The sequence below is a fragment of the Necator americanus genome, chromosome V, assembly GCF_031761385.1.
Source record: "Necator americanus strain Aroian chromosome V, whole genome shotgun sequence".
Taxonomy (NCBI): Eukaryota; Metazoa; Nematoda; class Chromadorea; order Rhabditida; family Ancylostomatidae; genus Necator; species Necator americanus.
The window spans coordinates 15,712,932-15,731,242 of NC_087375.1; the positions used below are offsets into that span (position 1 = coordinate 15,712,932).

At 42.2% G+C, this 18,311-nt stretch overlaps 2 protein-coding genes across 6 annotated transcripts; one reads left to right on the top strand and one right to left on the bottom strand.

Annotated features, from left to right (window-relative positions):
• Nucleotides 1-763: 763 nt before the first annotated feature.
• Nucleotides 764-13,744, top strand: RB195_014011 (uncharacterized protein; the record flags this gene model as incomplete). Of its 5 annotated transcripts, none has more annotated exons than XM_064204090.1 (22): nt 764-840; nt 1,949-2,006; nt 2,589-2,701; nt 3,944-4,055; nt 4,107-4,209; nt 5,021-5,158; nt 5,258-5,311; nt 6,964-7,077; nt 9,068-9,133; nt 9,297-9,407; nt 9,461-9,568; nt 9,621-9,728; nt 9,794-9,901; nt 9,967-10,074; nt 10,140-10,247; nt 10,313-10,420; nt 10,922-11,019; nt 11,078-11,146; nt 11,268-11,343; nt 11,415-11,524; nt 13,334-13,505; nt 13,572-13,744. In XM_064204090.1, the coding sequence occupies 22 exons, from the start codon at nt 764-766 to the stop codon at nt 13,742-13,744; spliced, it is 2,292 nt and encodes a 763-aa protein (XP_064059969.1). The 5 variants fall into 5 exon arrangements, with proteins under 5 accessions (XP_064059969.1, XP_064059971.1, XP_064059972.1 ...); XM_064204091.1 differs by having other exon boundaries at nt 9,330-9,407; XM_064204089.1 differs by having other exon boundaries at nt 4,107-4,206.
• Nucleotides 13,745-13,858: 114 nt separating this feature from the next.
• Nucleotides 13,859-14,237, bottom strand: RB195_014012 (uncharacterized protein; the record flags this gene model as incomplete). The annotated part of the gene is made up of 2 exons (XM_064204093.1): nt 13,859-14,026; nt 14,127-14,237. The coding sequence occupies 2 exons, from the start codon at nt 14,235-14,237 to the stop codon at nt 13,859-13,861; spliced, it is 279 nt and encodes a 92-aa protein (XP_064059974.1).
• Nucleotides 14,238-18,311: the final 4,074 nt, after the last annotated feature.

Here is an 18,311-nt window from a genome sequence, read left to right on the forward strand (position 1 = left end):
TGCACTCTCCCGGAGTGGACAGGAACAGTTTATTTGTTGGAGGCGACTCCAAACCCCCTCCCTTGCACTTCCCAGTCCTTGATTGCAGGCTTTTGGCCGGGCCGAGGATGCGGTAGTATTATGAGCCGATCCTGGCACAGCAGAAACAGGGAGTCCATCCAATAAATTCACCTGCGTCTCAGGGCAGGTACGTGGTCGCTTTTGTCCGCAATTAGCCCCTATCTACCACATGGGGATGTGTCACGTAGCCTCGCAACTAAACGGCTGTGTTCCCTCTAATGAGGGAGATTCGTGGTCGCTGAACTGTACGGTCACAAATCTCGGACATTTCGATGTCATTGATTGTCATCGACTTTGATGAAAACGACCGTTTCTCAGACTTTTTTCAGCCAGTGGCTCTTCTGTGAGACACTAGGACATATCCCTTTTCTTAGTCAGATATAGAAGGATCCTTAAACATAATGTAGTTGCATAAAAGGATGCAGTCGAAGCCGTGATGGAGATAGGGCTACGCAGGGCTTCGCTAACTTCAACCATCTCTGCAATCCAAGTGGAGCTAGCAATGGCCCTATCTCAATCGCAAGCAGTGTCTCTACCTGCTGCGCTGCTTACGCAACCTCACGGCTGCAGGTCATTTTACCTGATTATGTGCGTTGTCTTACTACCTAACCAAGCACATATCATTGTTTGGGTCTGAAGAAGAGGAACTTCGAAAAGAATGGCTTCAGTCAACTAGTTGTTGTTTGAGATCCATATATCGTAAATGAAGCTTTTGAGGAATGATACATGGGGGAAATGTAAGGAGTCCGCAGGAGTCGTTGACATTGCAGCTGCTGCTGGGTGAAGATGCCACTAGGAATTCTGCAGATATTGCAAAAGGTTTAAAGATCCAGTCGTACTCGATGGTATGATTCAGGTACTTCGGGTGACTACAATATGACATGGGAAGAAGGTGCACGAATGTGCTCGAACACACTAGCTCATCCGTACCTCGCTCTTTCCAGCACCGTCAATAATATACGCCTGCCTGATACATTTCGAATTGTAGTTCAACGTACTGGTTACCGTTCACACAGAAGTCTACGTTTGAGCCTCCAAACAGATCCAACAGTTATAATACAGTAGTAATCTGTATTGCTCTAGTTCATATTTCTGCAGTACCACGTAACAATAGATTTATGCTCTGCTACTATATTGTAGGGCGGAATTCTTCTCTGCTACGCTTATTGCAGAAACCATTCACCTCATCTGACCACTGACCAGCATAGGATTGTTCAAGGTAATTTTTTGTACAACTGTGTCCTTAGAGAGCAGAAACGTTAGTGTTCACTAACCTATTTATCGAAATCGGTTTGTGCTAGGTGATGAAATAGTGAGATATGATATGTAGTAGATGAGCAAAGTTACAAAGTGTGAGGACTGTCGAAACTTCTATAACATAGGCTCCTCTGTACGCTACAAGAAAATCAACGCTCTTTCTCCGGGAATATTCTACAGTACGAACCCGTATTCCAGCCAAGCGAAGCATTCCCGAAACGGGAGCTTTCGTGCATACCTCATCGGATGATTACTAACAGGCCTACTTTCCAAGTTTATTTCGATACTAAGGAACTCAACGAAGAATCTATCCAGCACGAGTTTCAAGGAGTCCGGACTTTGGCCGGGCTCGCGTAACTGGTGTAATTACGACAACTGCAACACAACCCAGAACGACGTAATACGAAAGGCTTTCGTTTTGCATTTTTTGGCTTCTTTTTGTTGTTGCGATGCACGAAATAAATCGTGTCTAAGACATCACAGCCTTTCGTATTCTTAGGGTTCTATCGTTGTTGGTGCATCTCATAAGGGGTCTGTCATTGTGTCTTGTGATTTCTACAGAACCCATTTAATTTTTTTTTTTAAAATGGCGGTTAAAAGTTGGATAACACTGCTTCGGGGAAGAGTACAGGGTTGAATTCGAACTAGAGTGGGGATTCCTAAGGAGTAACGCACCATGTTTTTCAGTGGTATTGGTTTTTTTTTCTGCCTAGTTAGACTCTCATTTTGCTACGTTTGTACAGTTGAAGGCATCACCCCACGAATCTGAAGTGGTACGGATTTCCGGTGGAGTATTCGTATACGGGGTTGTAGATTATGGGGAGGGGGTTGGTTCCGTTCATTTCTTCCTAATTGCCGTAGAAAATGGCCCGGAAGATACGGCTTCGAGCGTTCCGGCGCACTATTTTGTACAAGGAGTTCGACTGGAGCGCGCCAGCCCTGTGCGGCGCCGCATCTTCCGGGCCGTTTTTTGCGGCAATTAGGAAGAAATGGACGGAACCACACCCTTCCCCATAATCTACTATCCCGTATACAAATACTCCACCTGAAATCTGCACCACCTCAGATTCGTGGAGCGATGCCTTTAAGTGTAAACGATTGCAGCGGCAAAAACGTTGCAGAAAGAGAAAACTATCTTTATGCTTATATCCTCTATGCAGTGGCATCAGCATACATGCGAGTAGCTGCCTTTAATTAGAGTTATGTAGTTAACAGTACTTGTTTGCTTTTGTACAGCCACCAGATATCTACATATCGAACTATTAATTTAGATGGCTACTTTATCGAAGGCTGAGTATCTTCAGCGATACCTTTCATCTGGAAAAGAAGCTGAGGAAAAGAAAGCAAAGAAGAAAAAGAAGAAGACGAAAGTTCGTGCAGCTGGGTGAGCTTATTCTATCTTTACTTCCTATCGTGGTCAGCGAGCCCTTTTTTTGAAAAGTAAGCTCTAGTCTGCGTCCACGATCTAAGAAATCCCAAGCTTTTTTGGGAGATTTGCCTGGTTTACTACGCATAGATTGGTAATTACACATTTGGTGAACACAGGTAATTACAAATACCTTCCTCAAAAATGCGCCTGAGAGGATCAACTAGGGACCTTTACTACCGTTCACTGCTGCAATTCGCGATGGTCCCACCTCGAATCCAACCGCTTCTGCAACTGCAACGTGCTTCAAGTCGTTTCGACCCGACTACAAATAATAGACTTTAAGGAAATATTCCTCCTCGACCCTTCAATCCATAGCTACTGCTCTGCTGTTTGATGCACTAATTGGCGCGGCTATAAAGTGTAGCCATTTTCGTACAGGTACTCGGAGTATGGGTAACTTTCACTGGTCTTCTAAAGTGAATCTTTATGATACAGTGACATTCATGAGCGGGAATATGTAAGAATTGTTTCTATTGGCTTTACTAACTAGAGTTTAATGTCGTGATCAGTGCCATTGCTTTCAACGTCTATTTCCCTTCCTTTTAAGTGACATCAAAGATGTTCCCCTCTTTGTTTGACAACTGTGATACTATATCCTCAAGCACCTTAAGTGCAGAGCGCAGCTGGGGGAATTCAAAGACGAATATATGTGAATATGAAGTGGAGCACATGATATCATCATCTTCTGCGCCCTATATGCATTTTGTTATTGGTGTTGTCTAGCATGCAGTTGTCCAATTTTCTGACAGAGTACGGAAAATTATGGTGTCCGTACTTTGTCTTGGTGCAGATTCTCAGGTTTTGATTTTTAGTGCAAGTTGCTCTATTGGTGTGTAGGCATGGATTGGGGGGTACTGCCCCGAAGCATCTCCTGAATAGGTTTGGTGGGGGATGAAGAATGTAGTGACTTACAATTCTCACTTCGTTCTAACGGATTAAATAGTTTTTTCTTCAGAAGGGAGCAAGTTAATTAAGTTGATAAGGAAGTAAAACATGAGTGGAGATGTATTCATTTTGCTGTTTTATCTCCTTGTGCAAAACTTGTGATGTATAGCACTCTTAAAATGCTTAGGATGTCGCTCTTGTAACAGCAACCAAAGCCTAAAACTTCGTATAAAGGAAACAGCAAAACATAAGCGCGATTGTCAGTGTAATATATGAGAAGTGGTCTTGTTTTATTCACCATTTTTCAATCAGATTACGCATAGTCGAGGATGACGCTTTTCTTGCTGTGTCGGCGAAATTCAAAGACATCGACTCCGATGAAGAGCGAGAAGACATAGCCATTATATCTAGCATTTCGAAACAGGTAAGTTTCATTTATCAGCCTGTAGTTCCTTAGGTTGCCTTGTATTTTTAGATCGAAGAGAAGGCTCGTGAAGCACCCAAATTCCGAAGTTCGTTCAAACCTTTAGATGCAGCAGATGAGGATGTCAAACCAGAGCTTTCGGCAATAAAAAGCAGTGTGTTTTTTCCTATTAGACTTTTTATTGGGGATGAATTTCTATTACCATTATCAGTTCAAACTCGCGTTCTTTATGAGCTTTTCTAATCCTTTAGAAAAGAATCGTAGGTGGTAGAACTGTTTTCTGGGGCTTTGTAGGATGCTTTATGTCAAAGTTCATTGACAGATGTTTGTTTGTCTTTTTTTTTGTTTATTTGTCCCTGTCCCTGCTTTTGTTACCTGCGTACTCTGTCCCTTGTTGTCTTTGTTTAATTTGCGCCAAATCTTGCCTACACGAAGTTGGGGACTCATACCATAGGCTACACTTCTAGAGCATCTACCGTCTTTCAAAATAAGGTGCCGTTTGCATGTGTCACCTTGTCACCCAGAAAAGAACTGCTTTTCTGTACGGGTATGGGCAATCAGTATGTCAAATATAGCGCACTTTAATGTTGTAAAATGTTTTCCAGTCAAGTTGATTTGCGTTTTAACTTTCCCATCTTTTCGGTAGAAAATATAATAGTTGCGAAGCTTGAGCTCATCTTTAAAAAAGGATTTGTTAGAAGATATTAAAAATAGCAGGTGAAGATGAGGTGGACACATCTTTGGTTACTCTTCGCTTTTGGTTACTATACAGCATTTTGTGAGATGGCCTAAAAATTTTGATGCGAGTGCTGCACCGTGTCGCATCGCAAACTTATTTCGCCTACATTATACCTGCTACCTCACATAGTCCTTTCTTAGCGAATGCGAGTATTTCAAATACTGTCAGATTAGACTTTTTTAACACAGCAGATAAGTCCTAATGTGACTTAACTTTATATATTCAGATGATTCTCAACCACAGAACTTGAGAAAACGTCACGATTCTGACGAATCACCCGCAGAAGAGCGTGATCATTCCAACTCGGGCCAGTCACCAGTGAGGAAGCGCCGCGTTTCTAGCAACTCGCCTTCACGATCTCTTGGTTTCTGATCTCGTATTAATTCTTTTAGTTTTTTTTTTTCTGAAATAACTGGATTTCATGTAGGCAAAGATTCACATTATTTTTATATTTTGCTTGCAGATCATTCAAAAAAGAGAAGAAGGCATGACTCAGGCTCTGATTTATCCACAGGCGGTAAGCTGTCGTTTTCATTTGACTGAAGTTTATAATTCGCCAAAAATACGTGTACTTAGTATTGATAGTGATTTGAAACTAGAGAGTTAAAATTGCAAGGTATGCTTTGCATAACTAAATATTCATAATCATACTACAATTAAACTGCTATTAGGAGTTCGGGTATACGTAGTGAACCCCGAAGCTATGAAAAAATATTTCACTAAGTTGCGGAAAGTCATTTGTTTGGTGTGTTCCTCTAGTGCGATTTCTTTTATTTTGCGTGGCGGTTTTTCCTTGTATTTTTTTCAAATATGCAATGTTTGAACTGTAAATGACTAGCACAAATATAGTTGCAGTTAAAAAATGGGTGTCGTATTTGTATCCCGAAGAAAAATGTGATGACATCGTGGTTATCGCAAAGATAATAGGTTTCTGCGGTGCGCAAACTGTAGTTGTGAAAGAAATGTAATGGTGATTTTATGGTTGCTTCGCAATCTATGTACCAAATTATCCGTCTTCTCGAGAACTAAGATTTATAAAGTGCTCGAGATACAAGAGATAACTGACCGCTGCTAGAAGCCAAGTTCTGCAGGAGCTTTGAATAATTAATCTGTTGAATAAGTTTCATTAATTAAGTTTTAATAAGAAGAAATGAATAACTTAGAAACGTAGTAAGGATTAACGTAACTATTTCCGCTAACTGTGTTTGCGCTAAAAAGGAGACACATAGTAAGGAGAATTTCTGCAGGACATTAAAACCGAAAAACTACACGTATTCTCAGAGTTAGGGTGAAGAGAGAGGAGAAGGATTAAATGAGAAAGAGGAGGGGAGACGAAAGTAGGAGATGGGTGGGAAGAAGAACAAGAAAGGAAAGTCGATAGTGAACCACTGTATTGAAAAAAAAACAACTAGCTCCTGTTCCGGGAAAACGACAATGAAACATCGAGAGTCCGATACCCGCTGCAGCGAAAGTTTCGCAAAATAAGGAAAATCTTGGAACTGCATCGAAAAGGTTAATAACTCTACATTATACAATTTTCCACAATTTGAACTTGGATTTTTGATATTTAATGGACAAAAGTGCTCAGAGTGTAGACACTGGTACGTTTAGAACATTAATAGCTTTATGAGAATACACGTCGAGAAGTAGTTTTAGACGTATTCTGCAGGTTTGCTCCACAAAATGATTATATTGCTGGTACTACTTAGTTTTTGCTGGTACGATTCCGAACACCAGTCAAAAGCGTAGGCACATTCTAAATGGACTGATACGTCATTGAGGAATCGAACTTGCGAGGTCACAATGTCACCTTCCCCTTGCACCTTCCTTGTAATTTCTTAATTTGGGGAGATGAGGAAGAAGAGGAGAGCATTTTTGACGAAGTTTAATCCTATCAGCAAACTGAGCTTTGATTATTTTTTGTGCTGTTTATTATTCGTCCAATGTTAAGTGAAAACCTAGAGAGAACGTACCATGCAGTTGACAACGTTGTGATTTCTCCTAGAAAAGAAGGTATAGATCAGAGCATGAGCGCGATCATGTTCAATTCCCCCCATCGATCCGAAGAACCGCGTTGGGAGTGGCCTTTTTGATCGAGTTTTCAACGTGTCTGCTACCGAGGGGAAAGGGAGTTAGCGTCAGCAGTCCACTGATTGAACTTAAATTCAGGAGAACAATTCCGGCGGGGGCGACGTTCAGACGAACAATCACAGCTGTCCAAGAAACGTCATAACAGCAAAGAGAAACGTTTTGAATCAGATCACCGACATCCAGCACGCGGTGGTGAGTACCTTTTTTCTGCTAAGTTTGTGATCCCGGTACCTATCAATTTTATCATTTGATAGCGATTGTGCTATATATTTGTTTATCCCGAGTTAAGTAGTACTACATGAGCTCTTGATTCTATGTGCAGTACGATTCCACAGTCTGTGTGCGTGTATAGTTTTCAGGATCAATTCCGAATGACTAGTTCATTCCCAAACGAGCGACAACCTGGGTTAACAACCTGTGTGATAATCTGCTTGTTTACACATTTTCCTTGAAAATAATTAGTTCAGAATATGAGAGAAAATGTACATACAACAAGCGGAGGATTATGAAAACTTCCAGCTCCCAAATTTATTTTACTTCTATAGGTTCCACAAAACTAAGCTCACGGTGGTATGATCCTGTTTATAAAGTAACGGCTGTTGTTGGTGAAAGTGTTGCTAGAACTACTTGGACTTGCCTTTGAAATAAGCGGTTTTGAAAAATTACATTTCTAGAGCTCGGTACGGTAACTGTGTAAACGTGTACTGTTATATGTAGATACTTGAAGTGGTGTGCTCGCCAGCCAAATTTTCGAATACGCTGTGAGAAAACTAACAAAAACCCTTATAGTACAGCAAAATGTAGAACTATAATGGTCGAATAAAATAATAAAAGAGTGTGAGGGCATTGCGTTGATCAGTCACTGTAGGAATATGCCTGCGCGTTTGACTTTAATTCGTTTGAGGTTGATGCATGCACAGCCTTACAATGACGTGCGGAGATGAGCCGATGTATAGTCGAATCAAAACGACGTGAAACTCAGTGCAGTTGCATAAGCAGCTGCGCTCCAAGCGGCACGGTGGAGATAGCGATCGGAATCAAGGTGGGACCATTGAAAACTGCAGCAATGAGAAGTGTTAGCATGGGTCCTCCACTTGAACCTAATCGGTACGCTCCACTACAACGCTCCGAGTGCAGCCGCTCACGCAACTGCACAATGTCGTTTTGACTCTACTATATCACGACAGTGCTTTTATTTTTTAAAACTTTTTTTAAACATATTAGGTCATCTACTCAAGAACTTTGGTTTTTATAGCGCCAAATAATTAATTAATTAATAATAAATTAATTAATAATTGCTTTGTAAAATTGGTACAATAACAGAAATTGTGAAAACACTAGCGACATGATTGGATTGGAGCAGATATTCATTTTTTGTACTTAACCGAAGCAGACATATAGTTGGCTGAAAAGGACATGAAGCATGGTTCAGTTGTGTAAACGGGTGCACTCGAAATGTTGTGGTGAAGGGCATAGGAGTGGGTTAGGATCGGGTGAGGACTCTGTGCTAGCACCTCTCATTGCTGCAGTTTGCAATGGTCCCACCTCGCTTCCAACTGTCGTCTTCACTGCCGCTTCCTCTGCGGCCGTTTACGTAAGTGTTCCGTGATTCATTTCTTTTTACCCGACTATACAAGGAGTCCGGTCGGGTGTGGCGTAGTCGGTTAGAGATTCGTTGTAGCCACATGATCAATGGCTCGAAACCGCTGTAGTGCAGACCAAGCCTCTCATCCTTCCGGGATCGATAAATTGTTAACAGACCTGTCTAGGAGGATAAAAACACTGACTTGATTATCGGCTGGCCCTCGCAAGTCATTGTAGGTTGAGTTCACACCGGTATGTGCCAACACGCGTTCCAGAACCTCAACTATTACGAATAGCAGTAAAGCACATTGGCGCATCCAAAGTGGATTGATGCACCAGTGGCTTTTTTATCCTTTTATACATAGAACCAACTCCGATCAGTCTCTCCCCAGAATTGGTTTGGAAAATTGATTGGTGTACATTGATTTATTTTCTACGCGTTCACCTTCTCGTATCGCACCGCGTAACGTCTTTGATTTTTAGATCCTTGTCTTTTTGAAGTTTTTTTTTTCGAGTGATCCTTTGACGTTTTTTCTGAGTTTGCATTAGTTTTCCTTGGAGATGGTTTAAATTATTTTGTGGATGGATCTGTTTTCAGGATCAATCCCAGATCAGGCTTCGATCAAAGTTGAGGTTGATTCTGATCACTCACCTTCAAGGGAAGGTTAGTTTTCGAGTAACCGGGACTTCTGTGAAATTTATTTTCTGAAGTCGTCGGTTAATAACTGTAGGACTCATAAGTTTGAATAAATTAAAAAAAGTTCCTTTTTGCATATAGATGCGGAAAAGAACAAAGTACATGCAGTACAAAAATTACTGAGTTGTAGCGTCCTCCAAACGAAGACATGATTCTTCATCAGATCAGTCTCCACCGAGAAAGGATCGCTCGAGCGTTCCATCCACATCTAAGTCATCACTTCTAGGGAAGGATGATAATGGTAAGTTTTGATAATCCATTTTTAGTGTTTTCAAGATAAATGCAGTGTTGCAGAACATCGTCGGCAACGGCACGATACTTCGTCAGATCAATCCCCTCCGAGAAAACGTCTGAACTCTCCCTCTACATCTAAATCATCAGGTCGAGGAAAGTGTGACAAGGGTAAATTTAGTTTTTCACGTGTACTGTTTTCGAGATAAATGCAATGCTGCAGAACGTCCTCGGCGAAGGCACGATTCTTCATCGGATCAATCCCCTCCACGGAAACGTCCGAACTCTCCCTCTACATCTAAATCATCAGGTCGAGGAAAGTATGACAATGGTAAGTTCAGTCTTTCACGTCTACTGTTTTCAAGATAAATGTTCAAGACAAATGCAATGCTGCAGAACGTCCTCGGCGAAGACACGATTCTTCATCTGATCAATCCCCTCCAAGGAAACGTCCGAACTCTCCCTCTACATCTAAATCATCAGGTCGAGGAAAGTATGACAATGGTAAGTTCAGTCTTTCACGTCTACTGTTTTCAAGATAAATGTTCAAGACAAATGCAATGCTGCAGAACGTCCTCGGCGAAGACACGATTCTTCATCTGATCAATCCCCTCCAAGGAAACGTCCGAACTCTCCCTCTACATCTAAATCATCAGGTCGAGGAAAGTATGACAATGGTAAGTTCAGTCTTTCACGTCTACTGTTTTCAAGATAAATGTTCAAGACAAATGCAATGCTGCAGAACGTCCTCGGCGAAGACACGATTCTTCATCTGATCAATCCCCTCCAAGGAAACGTCCGAACTCTCCCTCTACATCTAAATCATCAGGTCGAGGAAAGTATGACAATGGTAAGTTCAGTCTTTCACGTCTACTGTTTTCAAGATAAATGTTCAAGACAAATGCAATGCTGCAGAACGTCCTCGGCGAAGGCACGATTCTTCATCGGATCAATCCCCTCCACGGAAACGTCTGACCTATCCTTCTACGTCTAAGTCATCAGTTCGAGGAAGGTATGACAGCGGTAAGCCTTTGTACTTGGAGCTTTCGTTAGGACAGTTAGTCTCTTGTGACAAAGCTGTGCACTGACAAATGTACTGCAATGACCATTTTTCTGCAAGAAGGTTACTGTACAAGTCTTCATACACTCTTGCCTTGAACACAAGTCAAATGCTATATCAAATTGCGAGTCGCTCAAAAAGAGAATACGTGTCGTGTCAGAGCCTTTGGGTTACTCGTTGCATAACATGCGGCGTCTGTTCCTACTCTCTTGCGTAGTTACTGATTTGTATTCACTCCTTTTTTAAAAATAAGTTGGACTGAAAAATTAGCTAAGGTTTGGAGTTAAATAAATAAATAAACCAATAATAATAAACAACATAAATAAATAGTTGAAAAAATAATTAAGTCATTACAAGATTTTGGATAGCACATCTTTTTGTATTATCTTATTAAAAATATGGTTTTAAAAGTCTGCGAAATTCTCGTCGTCATGTTTCTATTTCTATTTTTTTCTAATTTCTAGATGAGTCTCCTCCAAGAATGCGAGCGGACGAACGCAGACGACCAATTGCTTCACCTGAAAAACTGAATAAAGAAACCCAGCGAACTCTGGATGGAAAGGTTAAGCAAATTCTCAGAAGGTTACGAATTGCAAAATATTTATTAGCCCTTTCATTAGGTAGCAGGTCTCCAGTCAGCCGAAGATCTCAAAAAGGAATCAGAAAAAATACGACAACGTGAAACAAAGGTATGACATGTTGATTACGCCAATTCTATTCTTGTTCGTGCTAGCTATCCTTGTTGGTGTCTTACTTTTTGGCTATGGTGCCCTTGTTGTAAACAGTTCATACATTTCTATTTTTTTCAAGATGTTCGAGGAAATGGATGCATCCGTGAGCGGTAGATATGCTGAGACAACTGTACGGCAAAAACATGTTCGAAAACGTTGGTTCTGTTACCTAGCTGTTTGTATTTAATTTTCTATTAATGAATGAGTATATTATTCTATTTTTCAGGACATGAAAAGCCAGAGGACAAAGAGAGGAAGGAGCGCGAAGCCAAGAAGCAGGCTGAGCTGGAAGAGAAGTACAAATTGTGGAACAAAGGAGTGGAACAGAGTGAACGGGTAGGTTTACGTACTACGTTGTTAGCGTACTATTATATTTTCCCTACACAAAGCCTATTTCATATTGTTCCCTATTAGTGGTGCATAGTGGTGCATTTCGAAGCTGTGGGTTCTTTACAGGTTTTTTAGAATTTTTTTTTTTACAACAAAATAAGTCCCACTGAAACCATCACTCTCACGACCTGTTAACCGTTAGTCTATTATGGTGCGCGATTGCACGCGTGTGGTCGCAGGACTCACCAGTACATCGTATCAACCTCAATCGTGCTTTGTTTCTAAAAGTTCCTTCTAGACGGAGGTTACTTCTCGTTTTCGAAAAGCCTGTCTTATTTTCCAACCTGTCTGATTTGTTTTTTTTTTTCTCTCTACGAAGAGATATGCTTTATTGACAGTTATTTAAAAAACCCTCGGAGGATAGCCGAAATACGGAGTTTTGCCATTTAGTTTGCTATGAATGCGATGAAAGCTCTACCAGTAGCTTTTCAAATATCCGCTTTCTAATCTCTTTTAATAAGTACTAGCCGCAGGTTTTTCAGGCTTTTAGATTTCTGCCCTGTCGGGACCGGGTAAAGTACGGTTCTTCACCGAGGTGATTACATTTTTTTGGAAGAAAGGACATCTGAGATGATACGTTCGTCTTCTATCAGAGCTGTGAAGGCAAATAACAAAGGGCTGGGAGTAAAACTCTTGACTGACCTTTATCCCTTTACTCGAAGCACGTTGGTTCCGAAGGGCCGACGGACGTGGCGAATATTCTTTTCCTCATCTCTTTCTGCTGCTTCCGTCAATGTTGCCGTTTTCTCTTTCTTGTCTTAGCGCTTCTCTGCAAAGCCTTGCGAGGTCGGACTTGAGTTCTTGGTTGCTTGCGTGCAGCTCCGCGCTCATGTATCAGCCCTTGAGTTTTCGTAGACAGGCGCCTCTTGGTGTTTTTAGAACTCTGAGTCTTCCTCGTGCAGTCATGAAGATGTTCAACGAATCGATCGTATTCTTCGTCGATGCTGTCCATTGCGGGATCTTCCCGGGATCCGTCTAGCGTAGCGAAAAGATCGCAGTTACTGATATTTCTGGGACTTCGTTCTCTGAACGTTGCGGCTTTCTCTTATTTTGGTGTGAACGAAAAGGAGTTCTTGATCGATTTAGAGTGATAGGTGTAAAACTTTGGTACAACAGCGACATTTGTCAGGCAAAACGTCCTTGTCCTTTTTTTCGTTCCGCAGCTTGAATGTCTCATGCAGCCCCGTCCTAGAGCTGCCATACCATACGTTCGTCCGGGATCAAGAAACTCTTTCTTATTACTTTAACATGAGTATAATTTCAAAACCTATGGGCAGGTTGCCTGCCTCTAGCCCCATGAGTTTTGGGAGAAGGTTGCGTTCTTCTTGAGTGGACAAATGGAGCTTATTTGTTGGAGGCGACAGCGACGATTTTTTTTTTTTGATTTTTTGATTCTTTTATACATACTTTGGCAACATCTCATCATTACTATTTAGAATGCTCAGATTAGGGAATGAAACATCCTTAATGCAAAAGTAAGGCTGCCCGCAGAGTTCACAGCCGCGCGGGAGGCGCCGCTCGTTCGTCCGACCGTTTGGTGGTTATTGAGCGAGCGATTGCGGGCGCTCAATAACCATCAAGTGCAGACCCGTGCGCGGCTGTGAACTCTGCGGGCACCCTAGACTGTGTCTTTGAGATCTGTTTGGCAAATGAAACACCTTAAAACACGGTGTAGGATCGTTCGTTTTGCGAAATATTTACAAAACTATTTGAAACTGTCTCCTCATGCTCCAATGCCCAAAATAACGATTTCAGCGTGGAAAGCAATTGGAAGAGATGGCTCGTGTTGCTGCTGAACCTCTGGCTCGTATGGCAGATGATGAAGAGATGAACCGTCATTTAAAAGATATCATTTATGAGGAGGATCCAATGGCTGAGATGCTCATGAGCAGAAAACGTGAAGAAGCAATGGATGAAGGAGAGCTTGGTCAGATTTTGAGATTCACGTTATAATTTCTGTTGTGTTAATCCAAAAACTCATTTTTCTTTTCAGTATATCCAACATACCAAGGCGAATTCCCTCCCAATCGGTTTGGAATCCGTCCTGGCTATAGATGGGATGGAGTTGATCGGTCGAATGGGTTCGAAGCGAAGTTGGCTCAAGCCAAGAACCGAAGAAATGCACAGGAAAAAGAGTATTATCAAAATCTACAGTTGTATGAGTAATCACTCTGTACCTTCGAGACTTTGCCTGCTCTGTTTTGTTCTGTCAAATATTTGTTGAATTGTTTTCCAAATGTCAGTCTTAATTATTGTTGTCTTTTTTGATTGAACAGAAAATTAACTCGACCAAAAAGTGTTGAATTTTAGTGGATAGATAATTGTTTGAGTGAAGAGTGAAGAGCCTTCTTTTTCTTCCTGATGGGATGTCGCGACATTAAAGGCATCACCCCACGAATCTGAGGTGGTGCAGATTTCAGGTGGAGTATTCGTATACGTGATGGGAGACTACGGAGAGGGAGGTGATTCCGTCCATTTCTTGCTAATTGCCGTAAAAAACGGCCCGGAAGATGCGGCGCCGCACAAGGCTGGCGCGCTCTAATCGGACCTCTTGTACGAAATGGTACGCCAAAACGAATGAAGCCGTATCTTCCGGGCCGTTTTTTACGGCAATTAGGAAGAAATGGACGGAATCACCCCCCTCTCCGTAGTCTCCCATCCTGTATACGAATACTCCACCTGAAATCGGCACCACCTCAGATTCGTGGGGTGATGCCTTTAACCCTTCGTTGTAGATCTTTTTACTTCCCGGTGACATAGGATGAGATGTCCAAGTTTTATCTGTTTCTGAAAAACAATATATACTTAGATGACCTTAGATGGCTCGTCTTCACTAAACATGCAGGCCCCAGCATCTTTTCTAGTCGTTTCGTTCCCTCGCTATCGTCATCCAAAATGTTGTCAAGTTTGCGAGTGATGTTGATGAGATTCTGAGTGTAACCAGTTGAGTTCTCAGCTGATCCATCTGTGCAGCCAACACATCACCCCATTTCGTTTGCGGTCTCCCTAAGACGTTTCGCATCCCTTGTAATCCACTCGAGCGTTCTTTTAGTTCATCTGTAGTTGATTCTTCTCTTAATGTAACCGGCTCATCTATGCTTTCCTTTCGACATATATTCCGCTGGATCGGCGAAGTGGTACATTGCCCATGAGTCGGAACTGCGAAGATCTGCCGGGTGTTGTGTAACATCGTAGATGTGGCAGTGGTAACTGCCCTCAGTGTATATGTTGGGGCAAGAAGTAGGCTTTTGGGCAGCCTGCCATGGCGATCTCGGCTTTTAACACAGGTCGCCGCAAACCTGTATGATTCAGGGAGACACCTCACGACATTGTCCAAAAACGGAGGTGAATCTAAGCAGTGGCTTACTCTTAGCTAGGCTTCCGATTTTGAGGAGTCGGAATATAAGAGGTGTTCAACTTCTCCGCTTGGGAGGCGCTACCATATACCTTCGCTGTGCATCGCAGTTCGACCGGAGAGTCATCTCTACGCGACTGGGGCGGTAAGCCGTTGTGGAGGCGCATAATGGTTCTTACTAATTTGAAGGGGCTAAGATTGTTGCGATATAAAACTTGAAAGGTCAGAGATACTTGGCAGGCCTATAAGTTATAAATAAGGATGTCCTGGTGAATGGGTAACTGTAAAGAGGGTCCCGGCGGATTCTCCGCGATGCCTCCGAGACAGCCCAGTGGATATGCCGGCGGATACGCGAACATATCTCGACGAGGTCACGCTCCAGTCGTTCATGAAGACGCAGACAATCGCCATAGATATCCTTCCTGCCATAGAGACGCTGAAAACTGTGCAGTTACAAGGAAATATGCAAAGTAGAGTGGTGTGAGCTGTCGAAATGACCGAATAAGTCAAAGAATAATAGCGTTAGATAGAAGCACATGGGATTTTGTATGGTGTTCTTATAAAGAAAGGCAGTGAGTTTGTCTTTATATCACCTTCAGAAAGTCTAGAAATCTTACCAAATTTGAACTCTTTTTCTTCCTGTAAGTTCCCGGAAGTCAGAGATACAGAAGGTCCCTCTGTCCAGAAATAAGTTAGGCTACAAGAAAGCTTGGGAGTTACAGGATAATGTTAATTCTCATTACTTTTGAGTTAGTTTTGAGAGCTTGAATGTTCCGCTTTAACGAAAATTTTTATGCACGTAATTTGAAGCTACTAGATACATCCTTATCTCAAACTTCACGTGAGGATTTCTCTTGCTTCTGGTACGATTACTAAATTGAGATCACCTCACGTTACAAAATTGCAGTGAATGTGTCTGATTCTCCAGAACAATTCAACAGAAAGTGAATTATAACCTGGCCGGTGACGCAGCGTATGATTAGGGGTAGGTAAGCAGAGACAGTTATTTAGGTGCCAACGAAAGTGAATCTCTTTAGGACACGCACCATCGCTAATTGCCCTGACGAGGCATGACCGGGGCATGCTGGAAATTCCGCCGGTCTCTTTCCCTCTTTACGCGCACCCCTGGTGAATAGGTTAGCGTCCTTGTCAGGTTGCTTCTGTGGATTCTCGGAAATGGAGTTTGGAAAAATGAGTCCTCTGTAAAACTTCTTTCTTTACAACGAATTTTGAGCCCTGCCGAGACGTCGCACGACGTTCGATCAACGACTGACGTGACCGGGAAGTATTGGTTAGATTGATATCTACTACATAGACGACAGCTGTGATGTTTATTTGTTTTGCTGTTTGTTGTCTTCAAAGTTTCATGTGTCATGAAATCCTCTATGAGTTACGGCTGCTCTTTTTCGCTGTGTTTTTTATATCCCGAAAATCCTCTCCAACATGAGGAAACTCGGGCACAAAGTCGAAACTAAGTTTTCTCATGTGTGACTAACACTTTATAAGTTAAACTACAAAAAAAACTTGCGATCTCCATCCACCATCGGAAAATACAACACAAATTTATTGGCAGGTACATGCGATTTTGGACAACGTATTCTTGTCGATTTGTGTGCGGGTGTTGGAACACTCAAGACGTACAAGATTCATTGAATTGGTGCAATGATGGACGATAACAAGTTCCCATTTATAGCATGTTGCTTTGTCATTTCTTTGTTTTCGCTTCGCACAATTTTATACCTTATTTGTGCACAGCACCAATATGACGCGTTGGAGCTTTTGAGGCGCACAATTTTATACCTTCGGACGGACGGACGGACGGACGGACGGACGGACGGACGGACGGACGGACACACACGCACGCACGCACGCACGCACGCACACACACACACACACGCACGCACGCACACACACACACACACACACACACACACACACACACACACACGCACGCACGCACGCACGCACACACACACACACACACACACCTTAAAAAAACCTTAGGGTATGTTAGGTTTAAAATATTGCTTTTGGCGTATATTTGGCGTCATTTTGCTTTTTTCTCAACGGCAGTCTTAGATAGATAGCAAAGAGAAGAATCTAGCGACATATAAACTGTTTCTAAATTCCTATTTAATGACAAGTTACGAGCAAGCGACGGAGGCCGACGGTGCCGCACCGTCACTCACCATTGGTTTTTCAATGTTCATGTGTTGTATTGTATATGCCCGGCACTGGTCAAAAGAAAGGGACCAATCCAGATTCAAGACAACGCTCGCCCACACGTCTCACAATAGACCCTGCAGAAGTTGAACGAATTGGGCTACGAGACTCCTCTCCATCCATCATACTCGTCGGATCTCTCGCCTTCATGACTACAACTTTTTCAAGAAACTCAACATTCTTCTTCGCTAGAAATGCTTCAGGAACCGAGAAGATGCCGAAACGGCCTCTAAAGACTTTGTCTCGTCAAGAACTAAATAAATACACTTGTTTCTCGTTGGCAAAAGCGTATTGATTCTAGTGGTTTTTATTTCGATAAATAATGTTTTGTTTAAGCTGCCATATGCTTCTTTTGAACTGAAGGTAAACTAATAATAATAAACTTCCTTTAAAAAATTTTAAAAAAAGTTGAGCAAAAACCTTTCCAGTAGCTGCTTTGAATCGAGGCGTTACTGAGTTCTACTCGCGCTCTTCGCGTTTTTGTTGTGTTTTCCCATTTGTCTGTTTATTTTGAAGACTGTTCTGCGAAGGACAAAGCATGTCTCAACACCTACAAGTTTCGTTCCATCTCTGCTTCACGTAAAATCGCAACGAAACGCTTCTTATTTTCGCTGACTGACACTTTGATTTTTCGAGTTCTCGGTCTTCGTTTCGGGGGAGTTCTTGTTCTTCGTCAAGCAGCTCCACGTCGTTGAGGGGTATACGACTCTAAGCTAGAATTTTCGGAACAACTAGTCTAAATCGTGATTTTCTGCACCTGATTTCAGGTCTTCCAACTTCTGCATCGCTGATGTTGAAGCACATGTTTAAGATTACGCATAGTCATGCTTACCATTTCCAGGTTTATCGACTGAACAGGAAGCTCACTTCCTAGTCAGAAAACAGAGGACACATTTCTAGGGAGAGGCAGATTGCCAATAACATATACACGAAAGAATCAGCCCACACTCAAAAGTGTATCAATCCCTCGTTTCTTAGTTCTTCTTCAAAGACGACTGGGAACCGTCAATCATAAAAAGCGCATTTCACAACAATACGGAGAGATTATCTTAATTTAGCTTCGGTGCCTTCAGCAACGGACGTTAAAGCGAAGCTGAAAACGTTGTGAAGTTGGAGGAAGTGACGAAGAAGGAGGATCGGGTAGATTTCTGAGGT